At 31.9% G+C, this 12,135-nt stretch overlaps 2 protein-coding genes and 1 pseudogene across 2 annotated transcripts; 1 reads left to right on the top strand and 2 right to left on the bottom strand.

Annotated features, from left to right (window-relative positions):
- The first annotated feature begins 3,196 nt into the window (after positions 1 to 3,196).
- Positions 3,197 to 5,308, top strand: LOC115700280 (uncharacterized). The gene is made up of 2 exons (XM_030627848.2): positions 3,197 to 3,643; positions 3,773 to 5,308. The coding sequence occupies exons 1-2, from the start codon at positions 3,434 to 3,436 to the stop codon at positions 5,111 to 5,113; spliced, it is 1,551 nt and encodes a 516-aa protein (XP_030483708.2). The 5' UTR covers positions 3,197 to 3,433; the 3' UTR covers positions 5,114 to 5,308.
- A 13-nt stretch (positions 5,309 to 5,321) lies between these two features.
- LOC115700746 (uncharacterized) lies at positions 5,322 to 7,910 on the bottom strand. Its single transcript, XM_030628380.2, has 4 exons — positions 7,595 to 7,910; positions 7,253 to 7,323; positions 6,421 to 6,507; positions 5,322 to 5,597 (listed from the first exon to the last, which is right to left on the bottom strand). Exons 1-4 carry the CDS (start codon positions 7,713 to 7,715, stop codon positions 5,574 to 5,576), a joined length of 303 nt encoding a protein of 100 aa, XP_030484240.2. The 5' UTR covers positions 7,716 to 7,910; the 3' UTR covers positions 5,322 to 5,573.
- Positions 7,911 to 8,916: 1,006 nt separating this feature from the next.
- Positions 8,917 to 9,316, bottom strand: LOC133030329 (large ribosomal subunit protein eL34-like; annotated as a pseudogene).
- Positions 9,317 to 12,135: the final 2,819 nt, after the last annotated feature.

Below are 12,135 nucleotides of genomic sequence, written 5' to 3'. Positions count from 1 at the left end.
AGAACCATATTGATATTGTGCCTTAAAGAGCATCTCAACAAGCTCTTCAAGAGCACCATCTCGGCATTGTACACTTGAGGAACATCTTGACCACCAAAGCCATTGCAAATGGTAATCTCAGCCATCACTTGTGGATGGCCATCTCGGCCAAACCTGTCAAGAAGAACCTCGACAGGCAAGCTTCTCAAGAGGCACTTGCTTTGCTCACTACATTGAGTTTCTACACCGTGGTCGAACAACAAAACCAACACTTAGTGAATTTTTTTAATTACTAGAGAAAAATCAATAAAGGTGGAATCAAAAGGTCAAGGCAAGCACACGACCTAGTACGCGCCAAGATACGGCCACACCACCTGCGTTATGGTGGTTGTGAGAGATGGTACATGCAATGCGAGTAGTGGAGGCATCTTTCCTACATAAACCGACATCACGACAAAGGGTAAGTCGCATCCACTACCTCTGCACATAAGGACCACCTAACACCTGATAACCACTACTTGGCAGAAGACCACCTCCTACACCATGTCACCTGCAAGAGTATGATGTCCTACTTGTGTCTTTGGGACCACTAGAAGATCAACTTATAAATCAGAGCTATTAGAGCTCACCAATTTTGAGATTTGAAAAGGGGTTGGAAAATCATTGTATTCAAAGCACTATAGTGACTAATATAACTGTTTTTTCTTCCTCTCCCTTTAACATTCTGAAATTAACGTAAAGTTTTTAAGTTTACTTTCAAGTTTTTGAATTTCCAGCCACAAGTTAGTTGACGAGTTCTAGCCGTAAACTAGTACTCAAGTGAAGTTCAACGAAAGTATGAACTCGATGTATATATACTCGTATTGATGGTTTGAATTGTAAATTTAAAGAACTTAAGTCAAGGTAGAGATTGTTAGAGTTTGACTCAAATTAATTTTGTTTCTATATTTATAAAGTTGTAATTTTTTGGGTAATTATTAATTGTGTAAAAAAAAGTTTTACTATTTAAGTTTTATAATTTTATAAATATATGTTTTGTGTGTGAGAGAAAAATGTGTGGGAAAAGGTTAATTGTGAAAGAGAAGTGAGTGTGAATTTGTAGTGGGGTGAGAGAGAACAAAAAGCAAGTGTATATTGAATTTAGGTAGAAAAATTGAGATAGTGGGTAAATGTAAAAGTTATAAGTAAGTTTTGTAATTTTTCCAAACTAAGTTTTTGCTTCTTTATTATTTCGGTACTGAGCCTAGAGTTTATTAATTGGGCATTTTACAATTTTTTATACATTATTTTAATTAATTACAAAATATGTGCAAAAAAACTTATTATCATTTTCTCATACACTTTTATATATAATTAAAAACTTTTTTTCAATTTTTATTATAATATATATATGGTAATAATTATTGATTAGTATATATATGGTAATATTGGTTATGTTTATTTTTATGTTTACAATTATAATAAACATACTAATAATATAAAACATTTTATATATGTGTTTATTGGCTATGTTTATTTTTATGTTTAGAATTATAATAAACATACTAATAATAAAAAATATTTTATATATGTATTTATTTTATTTTCTATTAATTAAATATACTAATTTAATAAACAAAATAATAATATTCACATAAGTTTATTATATCACTCTACGTGTGTTATGTTTATTTTTTTAGTAATTTTTTAGAAAATAAATAATATATATAAAAAATTGTTTATCTTTATCTTTATCTTTTTCTTTGTTTATTAATTGTGTCGTGTTTATTTTTTTTAATTAAATAATTTTTGAAATTTATAAAGTTATGTTTGTTTATTTATTTTTTGATGTAAGAATTATACTTCAATAAAAAACTTGTTCACTAACTCATTAGAAAATAATCAATATATAGAAACAATAGAAAGAAAATATACTTATTTTAGTATAGTATAAATTGACTATGTCTATTTTTATGTTTACAATTATAATAAACATACTAATAATATAAAATACTTTGTATATATATGTTTATTTTGTTTTCTATTTATTAAACATACTACTTTAATAAACAAAATAATAATATTCACATATGTTTATTATATCACTCTACGTGTCATGTTTATTTTTAGTAATTTTAAGTATTGATTTATATTTATATACATTAATGTTTATAATTTTGATATTGTAGTTTATTAAAAAAATCTTATTAAATTATAATAATTAATACTAAAATAGATAATAAACATTTATCTTTTAATAAAAAAATATTTAACTTGTTTATTTTTATAAAACCGTTTAATTAATTTTACGAAATTGTTTATTTTGAGGTTTAATAAACATATTAAAAATGTATGGTTTCATGTAATAAGTTTTCAAAATGTATAAATTTTTAAAATAATTTTTTTTACATATTTTTTGTAATTATTTTATTTTTGTTGTACATTTATGAAAAAATTATTAATTTTCCAAACATGAAATAATGAAACATAAGGGTATTAACGGTATAAACTTCATAAATAAATAAATGAATGTACGTAACGTCTTTTGTTGGTGATGCTAAGCTTTTCCACGTGAGCATAACTTGGTACATAATCTTTTACTCCTTTTGGCTTTTGCTTTGGAGAAAGTTCCTAGTTCACATTTCATTTCTCTAATGACTCGTATCTTCAAAAGATGGTAACAAATATACAATACAAGCACATTTCAATATTGAGAAAATTCATATAAGTCTAGATAAATATTATTTGATGTCTACAACATTCTTACTAAACTACATCCTGATTACCATTATTATTATTATTGAACTCTTTAAAAATATATATATCGTTAAAGCATCATGTGATGTGGTATATAGTTGACTATAGATATATATATACATATATATATATATACAGAATCAAGATCCTAAATTTCATGTGACATAAACTTGTATACATGGCTAGCTATATTGACATTTTAATCGAGAGATGTAAGATAATACTAATAAAAGCCAAGCCAAGCTAATCCAATCCCAGTTCAAGCCAATAATAAGGGACACTTTAGTAAATTTCTACGTCTGGAGGAAACACGAAAATTTTGTACATATATACTTTGTTGTATAGGGATAACTTACAAAAAAAAATAAAATTAAAAAAAATGTTATTTTATAGAATAAAATTAAAATCTGGAGAATCAGCGCCAAAACACAATTCCCATGCTTCTTCTTCTACTTATTCATATATATGAAGTGAAGCCAAGCCAAGCCAACCCATGTGTCCCTTGATAACTCCCCTCTGTTTTTGTGTGATAAGTATAGTAGTTGTAAGGTGACTTTTACATGAAAACAAAAGCAATTAACCAAACCAAAACACTATTGATTAATAATTACTTTGTATATATCATAATCTCCTTAAACATTTATATATATGTATGTATATGCTTTTGGGTTTCTCTTTTTGAGTGTTTTGTTATAAGAAAACAAAAAAGCAAGTGTTAATGGCGGTAGGAGGATATTACAATAAGGGGAATGGAAGTAGTGGTAACAGTAACAGAGGTGGGAGACCATATGGGTTGATGTTACTTGTAGCATTTGGAGCAGCCTTGTTTGGTGTCATGATTCTCCATAAGCTCAGGGAAAGACGCATCTTTAATCTACTCGTCCATGACAAAGACCGTGACATCTTCTCCCTTCAACTCCTTTTGCAGGTCTCTCTCTCTATATATATATTGACCAAAAAAAGACATGTTTGAATGGGGAGGTTTTTTTTTTTTTTTAGTTTTCTTTTGTTTCGTCACTTTATTTATGAACAATTTTCTTTTTTATTATTAATGTAGAGGGAAAGAGACTACACAAAAGAAGCGAAGATGAAGAATGAGGAGTTGAAAGCTAAGATATTCTCTCTGAGAATGCAAAAGATGGAAATTGAGAGGAGAGTTGTGGAGATGCAGTCAACAATTGAGTCCCTTAAAGATGAAGGGAAGACCATGGAAGGTGCCATTGAGGAGAAGCAAAACGAAATCAAAATGCTGAGGCTACAACAACAACACTCTACTACTACTGTTAATAATGATGAGAAAGATAATTCCCAAGTGATGGCCTTGACTCAAACATTGAAACAGAAGGAAGCTCAAATTGAGGATTTCAAACGTCTTCTTCAGTACCCAGAGAAAAAGGATTTGTCAATTAGTACTACTACTGATGACCCTTCTAAGGGATCAGTAAATTTGACACTGGCAGAGGATCAAAAGGTGAAAACTGTGGTACATGGTGAAGGTGAAAGCTTAAATAAAACCGTTATGGGAGAGGTCAGTGATGATAGAAGGAAAATGATGAGCAATGAGAAAGAAAAGTTTGAACATTTACAAGATCGAATGAACAAAAGAGATGGGGTTATAGCAAATTCAAGTGATGTAACATCTCACAATAATGGGAAGCGTACAGATAGTAATGACGAAAATAAGATCAGAGGAAATGGGCAAACGAGTAAACATGAAAGCCGGAAAAATCTAGCCACTATTAAAGGTGGAATGAAATTGGAAATCCAAGATGGCTCTAGTAACAATGTTGAGTCCATAGATAGGGGAACACTTGGCTCTGTTGGTAGTAATAGTAAGGGGAAAAGATGGAGGCTGATGGCTAAGAACAGCAGATCAGAAAAAAATGGGAAACAAAATAGAGTAAAGATTATTAAAAGTTCAAGGTTGGAAGATGAGGATGATCGTGTAATGTCAAGGGGTGGTGTTAAGAAAGCAGCTTCAGTCGGGATACCAATGCCTAACAATCACCGTTTAGAAGCCAAAATTCCAGAGCCTTTAAGCTTGAAAAATAGAACCGGGGATGAGGAACAACAGCCATCCAAGAAGTTCCAAACTTCCTTAGCCAGAGAAACGCCATTAAATACAACTGCTGTTGGGGAGCAGAGTGAAACAAGAATGCAATTTAGGGACAAGAAACCAGAAGTCAGGAAACTCCAAGATGCCAATGCAGTTGAACAAGGCATGAGCAGAACAGATATCGGCGCAGAGACAACAGATGATCTCGAGGGGTTGGAAGATTACATGAGTCCAGAAGAACCAGAAAACTTTGTCAGTGATGATGAGTCCTCTAGTAAAGCTGGTTTCAGTGCTAAAGAAAATAAAGAATACCAGGAGGAGATTGATGAGACTGAGTTCTAACAGATTGGCAGATTTTTCTTTTTAGCTTATTGTAGTAGTTTTTGTTCTTGAAATAGGTCTTAAATTAAACATATATGCATCTGTCATGAATGATGCTTTTCTGCTTAGTTTTGTTTAGAACTGTTTCAAGAGCTTAGTTGCAAAATGAAATCTAGTCTTGGATATAAAGTATGCCAAAGTAAGAATTGTCTTTCAGACTCTTTCATGCTTTTTCTTTTCAATGACAAACTTAATCCTTATTGAATATCATAAAAGGTTAATGCACCCAGCGTAAAAGCAACTATAGAACAAGCAAATGAAGAGACTCTCCCGATAAAAACAAATTGACCTTTTTGTCTTAACAAATTCAACATCAACTAACTATCAAAGTTGCTTTTGCCAATAAGAAAATTATCTCCCAGGACCTGGTCCAAGCAAAACATTATTATCAAGAATTCCTGAACATCGAAGCTTAAAGAACTTAGTTTGTTGCTTCCACCACTTTCTGTAAAACAAACAAACAGATAACTATTGTAAGTACTCCAGATTAGTCGCTTTAACGCTCAAGTCATAAAAAATCCAAATCCGAAACATACTGCAATTCTTTTCACGAATCGTTATAGGCTTATGCTTTGCTTGATTAAAAAAATATATAATTAAATTTGGACATGAAATTTAAAACGAATTTGGATCTTATGAAAGCCATTAAGCCACCATATCATAGAATGCTCGCCTAAAAACATGATGGAAAAGGAAGGAGTGTCCCTGAGCAGCAACAAAGAAGGATACCTTATTTAAGCCTTGACCAAAAAGGCCACCAAAAACCAATATATTAGACCTAAAATCTTCAAAAGTCTTATAAAATGAAAATTAATTGCAAGTTGTTTCACATTTCTCTCTGTGAAATATTACTTGAAAGTGACACTGCAGTGACAAATGCTCTTGGCATTGCTAAAGGTAGGAATTTAAATCTGCTCAGAGCAAATTCTTCACAAAATAGAGCAAGTAATACAAGGCCTTATCTTTTCAGCCTTGTTGTCTATAAATAAACAGCGCCATATTTTAGTTACTGATTGGCACGATAAACATGCTTAAGTGAGGATGCTAGAAAAAATACGAAACCCAACTTAAGTTTGCAAGAATTGGAGAATGAACAATTTGAAGATAGATACTGCTTCACATATAAGGAAGAGCAAACAATGATGCACAGACCACTAAATTTGAATAACTACAGTGATAACGCACAATGTTACCACACGCCCTCTCATACTCCATAGCCCATGCAAAACAAAATAAATAATACTAAACCATAGAAAATTGTTAATTACCTCTTCCTTCTTGTCTTTACCTCCTGAAAACAATTTGTAACCTCCGAAGATGAGCAGGCCCCAACCAGATAATGAGACAATAACGAACTGCAAAAGCAGAGGTAAAATGAAATCTGTTTCCTAGACGTACACAGTACCTTCTATTGCAAAAACAGCTGCAATCATAGTAATAAATTATAGAAAACACGTTGAAGAATTCATCATATCACGACACTGCTAAACCATGTAAGAAGAACCTAACAAACCCAACAACTGTTTTAAAAATGAATTAGATAAATTTCATCTGCTGTGCTATTTTCTAACATCCACAAAAGAACACTCAAGACATATACGAATGCAATTTCAAATTCTCATTGAAAGAAAGTGCAAATTCAAACTGAAAAATTAACTGAAATGTGGTTAATAGAGCATGTACTTTCTAGAAAACTAGGTTGATACAGCTAACAAGGATTAACCATTAAACTCAGAAATAGACATAGGGCATCCCCTTCATCAAAACTAAACATTCCATTGATCTACGACAATGTCTGTGTTAGATGAGATTTATTCAGATTGGACTATATTAGTTTTAAGAAATTCACTGCATCAAGTTAAGCTGAAGCCCAGTTTAGAATTGCAAAAAGATAAAGCCAAATTACTACAGCAACACCAAATAGCTTATGATGGAACCGTAAATAAATTGCAAAGCATAAAATTGTAAAGTGGTTTTTATTTTCTTATTATATTTAAGACTTCGTAACATAACCCTCCATGGCCATCTTGATAGAAACCAAATACCAATGAGAATAGTATAATAATCACTTTTTAAGGCAAGAGAAAAAACAAATCTTACATGTTCTTCCTTCCATTTACTAGGGCTCATTGGGTCTTCCCAGACGTTAACCCTTGCGGGGCCATGGTGATCTGCAATATTCTCCAAAGGGTCAACAATGTACGATCAATATAAGAATTACAACAAATTACTCGTAAATTTAGATTCAAATCGGATTTATTACTATTCTTCAACCCCCAAAACATGGGATTACGGAACTTTGTTTTCTTTTCATCTCAATTGGTTTTTGGGGATTACAAACAAAAGGGTTTCCCGAATTTGATACACAAAAATAAGATCAAAAGCAAATAAATGGAGAAAAGAAGAAGAAGAAGAAGAATAAGGATTAAGAGATTTGCTTGCCTGCAGCACCGGCTAGACCTCGCTTCTGAACTAGGTTAGCGGCTTGAAATGGGGTTCTTGGAGTAGAGATGCGAGTGAGAGTTGCGGCTTGACGAGCTGCAGCCGCTGCTAAAGTAGCCATGGCTATGTTCTGAGTTAAAAGGGTTTTGGAGGGAGAGAGAAACGGAAGGAGACGACGCAGAGGGCAACGGAAGAAGAAGGTGTGCGTGTTGGGATTTGGGAGGGACTGCGCTTCTCTTATGCTACTCCAAAACGACACCGTCAACACAATTCATGTTTTCACAATTACCCTTCTTTTCTTGTTTTAGGGCAATTTACCTCAATTTTTATAATTATAAAGAATAATTAGCATTTTTATTTGAGTAATTTGCGGCATAAATACCTAAGTTTTATGCCGAGTAGCAGATAAATACCTAAGTCGTATTTTTGGCGGTAAAAATACCTTCCGTCACTAGTGTGGAACTTCCGTAGGTACCTGGCCGTTATGTGCCAGGTTAGTGTCCACGTGTTATTCTTTGATTAGTCCACATCATTTAATTTATATATTTTATTTAAAAAATTAATTTAAACATTTAAAAAGTATTTTAAAATTAAAAAAAAAATCACTAAAAATATCAAAATTATATTACAATTAAACATAATTAAAAAACTAAATGACATACTTAAAATAAAATTAAATATATTTAATATATTCATTCAAATTCATCCATGGCTCCCCAACCCAGAAAATTTCCAACCCCAATTCAAATTCATCCATTGTTCTTCTCCAATATTTCTCAGATCCCACTTCAACTTGTAGCAACATCAAATACGGTCGAAAACCTCATCACTCACCAAACATCTATCTAGCAAAATCAAATTGACAATAAAAATCAGACCACCAAAAAACCCCAGAAAAACTTGAATAATAATTAAAAAAAAAACCCAGAAAAAGAGAGCTCGACGGAGAACCTGAGAACACTTTCAATCTCTAGACGCAGAACCTTGTCGAAGCTCTGAACATTTATTGGGCTGGTCATGGCTACATGACCACTGTTGAAAACGAACCGACTTGTTTCTTTGAACAAGGGACTGTAAAATCAAAGCCAAACACTCATCAAACCCACAACTTTTTAGATTAAAAACCTCACATTCTTTCAAAATAAAATAAGAAGAAGGAGAAGAAGAAGACCTGAAGCAAAAAATTGGACTGACCCATCAACCTCCGACGAAGGATGTCCAGGCGAAGAGTTAAATGACCCATGATTGAAGTGTATTTCTTTTCTTGGTCTGATTTTTGTGAAAAATGGGAAAAATAAATTAGGGTTTTTGGTAGAGAAATGGGATAGAGATGCAACATAATGTCACTTATTTAGCTGCCAACTTTTCCTTAGCCTTTTGAATCTTCAAGACTTTCTTCACAATCTTTTGTTCTTCCACCAAGAAAGCACGAATGATCCTCTCCCTAACAGCACGGCCAGAAAGAACACCACCATAGGCACGATTCACAGTCCTACGGTTCCTCGACAATCTAGAGCGCTTGTATTCAGTGGATCTCAAGTGAGGAATCCCCTGAATTCTCTTGCCAGTAATAGGGCATTTTGGGCCGCAAGCTCTCTTCTTGGTGGTCTGGTACACCAACTTCCCTCCTGGGGTTTTGACGATTCAGTGCTTGTTCGATTTGGTGGCGTAAATGTGTCGAGAACGATAAGTGAGACGCTGCACCATTTTCGATTGCTTGGGAACAAACTCTACACCATTTTCGATTCTTGGACAAGATAACACTGGTTTTCAACAAGAAGAAGAAGGGCAGGAAGAAGAAGAGGACGATGAAGGGGATGACCTTTTGATTTTCTTGTGTTTATTTGGTAATTTTAGGTTTTGAGTTTTAATTAATGATTTATTTTAATTTAATTTAATTAAAATATGAATATTAAATATTTATTATTTTATTTTGATTTTAAATTATTTTTGTTTTATTTTTAATTTTTAAATTGATTTACAAATAAAAATTAAAAATTAAATGATCTGGACTAATCACATAGTGGCACGTGGACACTAACCTGTCACATAACGGTCTGGTACCAACGGAAGTTCCACACTAGTGACGGAAGGTATTTATACCGCTAAAAATACGACTTAGGTATTTATCTGCTACTCGGTATAAAACTTAAGTATTTATGCCGCAAATTACTCTTTTTATTTCCATGTATGTTAATTTTTTTTTTTTGAAACTATAATATTTACATAATGTACTTTACGTTCGGTTTCTTTTACAGTTAAAAATTAGGCTAATTAGGATTGTTGCCCCTGAACTTTTAAGGTCGTTAAAAATGTTCCCTGAACTATTAAATCATGTCCCTGAACTTTTAAGGTCGTTAAAAATGCAACCTGAACTATTGAGATTGTTGGATTTAAGGATTTTTGTCTAATTTCATTCAATTTTACTATTTCAGTGATTGTTTATATACTAAACCATGCTCCCCAAACTAAATCATGTCTCCTGAACTTTCATCCATGTTAGACTTTTTTACTAAAATTAGACAAAAGTCTTTAAATCCAACAATCTCAATAGTTCAGGGGTATTTTTAACGACCTTAAAAGTTCAGGGAGCATGATTTTGTACATGTCAAAGTTTAAGGGGCAACAATCTTAATTAGCCTAAAAATTAATATTGTTATCTTTTGAAATTTAACCAATACTGTAAGGACCGTCGAACACCATCTATTTCTCCATTGGAATGATATTGTTCGCTTTGGGCCAAGCCCTCACGGATTTGTTTTTGGGCACCTTCCCAAAAGGCCTCATTCCAATGGAGATAGTGTTCATCCTTATATACCCAAGATCCTTCCCATTTCTAGCTAATGTGGGACTTTGGATGTACACCCAACAATCCTCTCCTCAAACTAAGGACCACCTTGCCTCCCCTCAGTCGATTACAGATCTAAACTTGAATCCCTCGATTCCAACACTCAAGATCCCCTTGAGTAAGCTAGATGAATCCCTTCACCAGCAAGATTCGAAATCCCTTCGAATACAAGAATCCCTCGATTCAACCACTCAAGATCCACTTGAGTAAGCTAGATGAATCCCTTCACCAGCAAGATTCGAAATCCCTTCGAACCAGATCTAAACCTCCTACGGCTCTAGCAAGCTTCACCTTCTTTTTTGTTTGGCAATCCAGGGATACATTCACATGGCTAATTTTGAGATTTGGCTCTGATACCACTTGTAAGGACCATCGGACACCATCTATTTCTCCATTGGAATGATATTGTCCGCTTTGGGCCAAGCCCTCACGGATTTGTTTTTGGGCACCTTCCCAAAAGGCCTCATTCCAATGGAGATAGTGTTCATCCTTATATACCCAAGATCCTTCCCATTTCTAGCTAATGTGGGACTTTGGATGTACACCTAACAAATACTAATGGTGGGTTTGGGAGAATTTTTAAGAAAGCTAGAAGCACTTTTTTAAAAAGCTATCATTCAAAATGTGTTTGGTAAAATTAGAAAACTAGCTTTTTTAAGAATTTAAGAAAAAATTTCAGCCTTTTGCAAAAGTTGGCCAATACCAACTTTGGGGAATTAGCTTGTACGGGAAGCTATTTTGTTGGTTTAATGAATATTTTACTTGACAAAATTACCCTCATTCTAATTATAAAATTCCCTTTTTACCATTTTATTTTAAGATTCTTTTCTCCCCAATATATCTTTCTCTATCATCTTTATGTAATAGATAATGTTTATGTAATTTTTATTATTATTATTATTATTATTATTATTATTATTATTATTATTATTATTATTATTATTATTATTATTATTATTAGTTCAAGTCTAACTAATTATTTTATTATATATTTAAAAAAAATAAATATTATAAAAAAAATTATTGTAATTTGTAATAAAATAAAAAAATAATTATAAATATATTAATATGTATGAATTTATTTAAATAAATTAGATAACAAATATCATATTTATTTTGATAATTGTATATTTAACAGCTATTCAATCATCTAGCTTACCAAATACTTATATACAATTTTTCCAACTCACAGCTATTTTAAAATTACATTTACTAAACACTCAACAGCTTTTTCTCACAGCACAACTACAGCTGTTTTTTCTCACAGCACAGCTACAACTGTTTTTTCCCACAGCACAGTTGTGCCAAACTGGCCCTAAATTTGCTCCTTTTTATTAAAAAATTATAATTCTTTATTTATTGTAAAAATATTAAAAAAAACATATAAAAAATATTAAATTTACTTAAAAATTTAAATTATTCTTAAAAAAATATTTTCAAATTATATTTCATTTATAAACATATATATCAAGAGATCAAATCAAAATTATTGAAAATTCAATAAATAATATAAATAAACTAAGATTTTGTGAATAGAAACTTAAGCTTATTTATATTTACAAACTCATATCTTAAATTATTTAAAAATTTTAAAGTAAACTAAAAAAAAATTATGTTTACTTAAATAAATCTAGATTTTTAGTGAAAAAAAATGACTCAAACTTGTTCTCGTAAAATTTAGTTTTTAAAAGAA

The sequence above is a fragment of the Cannabis sativa genome, chromosome 8, assembly GCF_029168945.1.
Source record: "Cannabis sativa cultivar Pink pepper isolate KNU-18-1 chromosome 8, ASM2916894v1, whole genome shotgun sequence".
NCBI lineage: Eukaryota > Viridiplantae > Streptophyta > Magnoliopsida > Rosales > Cannabaceae > Cannabis > Cannabis sativa.
The sequence above is the reverse complement of the archived record's forward strand: the minus strand, read 5'-3'. Positions and strand labels throughout refer to the sequence as shown.

What these genes read in the sequence shown, in the direction of transcription:
- LOC115700280 (XM_030627848.2), top strand. Translation starts at nt 3,434, where the DNA reads ATGGCGGTAGGAGGATATTACAATAAGGGGAATGGAAGTAGTGGTAAC. An exon ending in CCCTTCAACTCCTTTTGCAG is followed by an intron (nt 3,644 to 3,772) that starts GTCTCTCTCTCT and finishes TTATTAATGTAG; the next exon opens with AGGGAAAGAGACTACACAAA.
- LOC115700746 (XM_030628380.2), bottom strand. Translation starts at nt 7,715, where the DNA reads ATGGCTACTTTAGCAGCGGCTGCAGCTCGTCAAGCCGCAACTCTCACT. An exon ending in GTAAATGGAAGGAAGAACAT is followed by an intron (nt 6,508 to 7,252) that starts GTAAGATTTGTT and finishes CTGCTTTTGCAG; the next exon opens with TTCGTTATTGTCTCATTATC. An exon ending in GTAAAGACAAGAAGGAAGAG is followed by an intron (nt 5,598 to 6,420) that starts GTAATTAACAAT and finishes TTTGTTTTACAG; the next exon opens with AAAGTGGTGGAAGCAACAAA.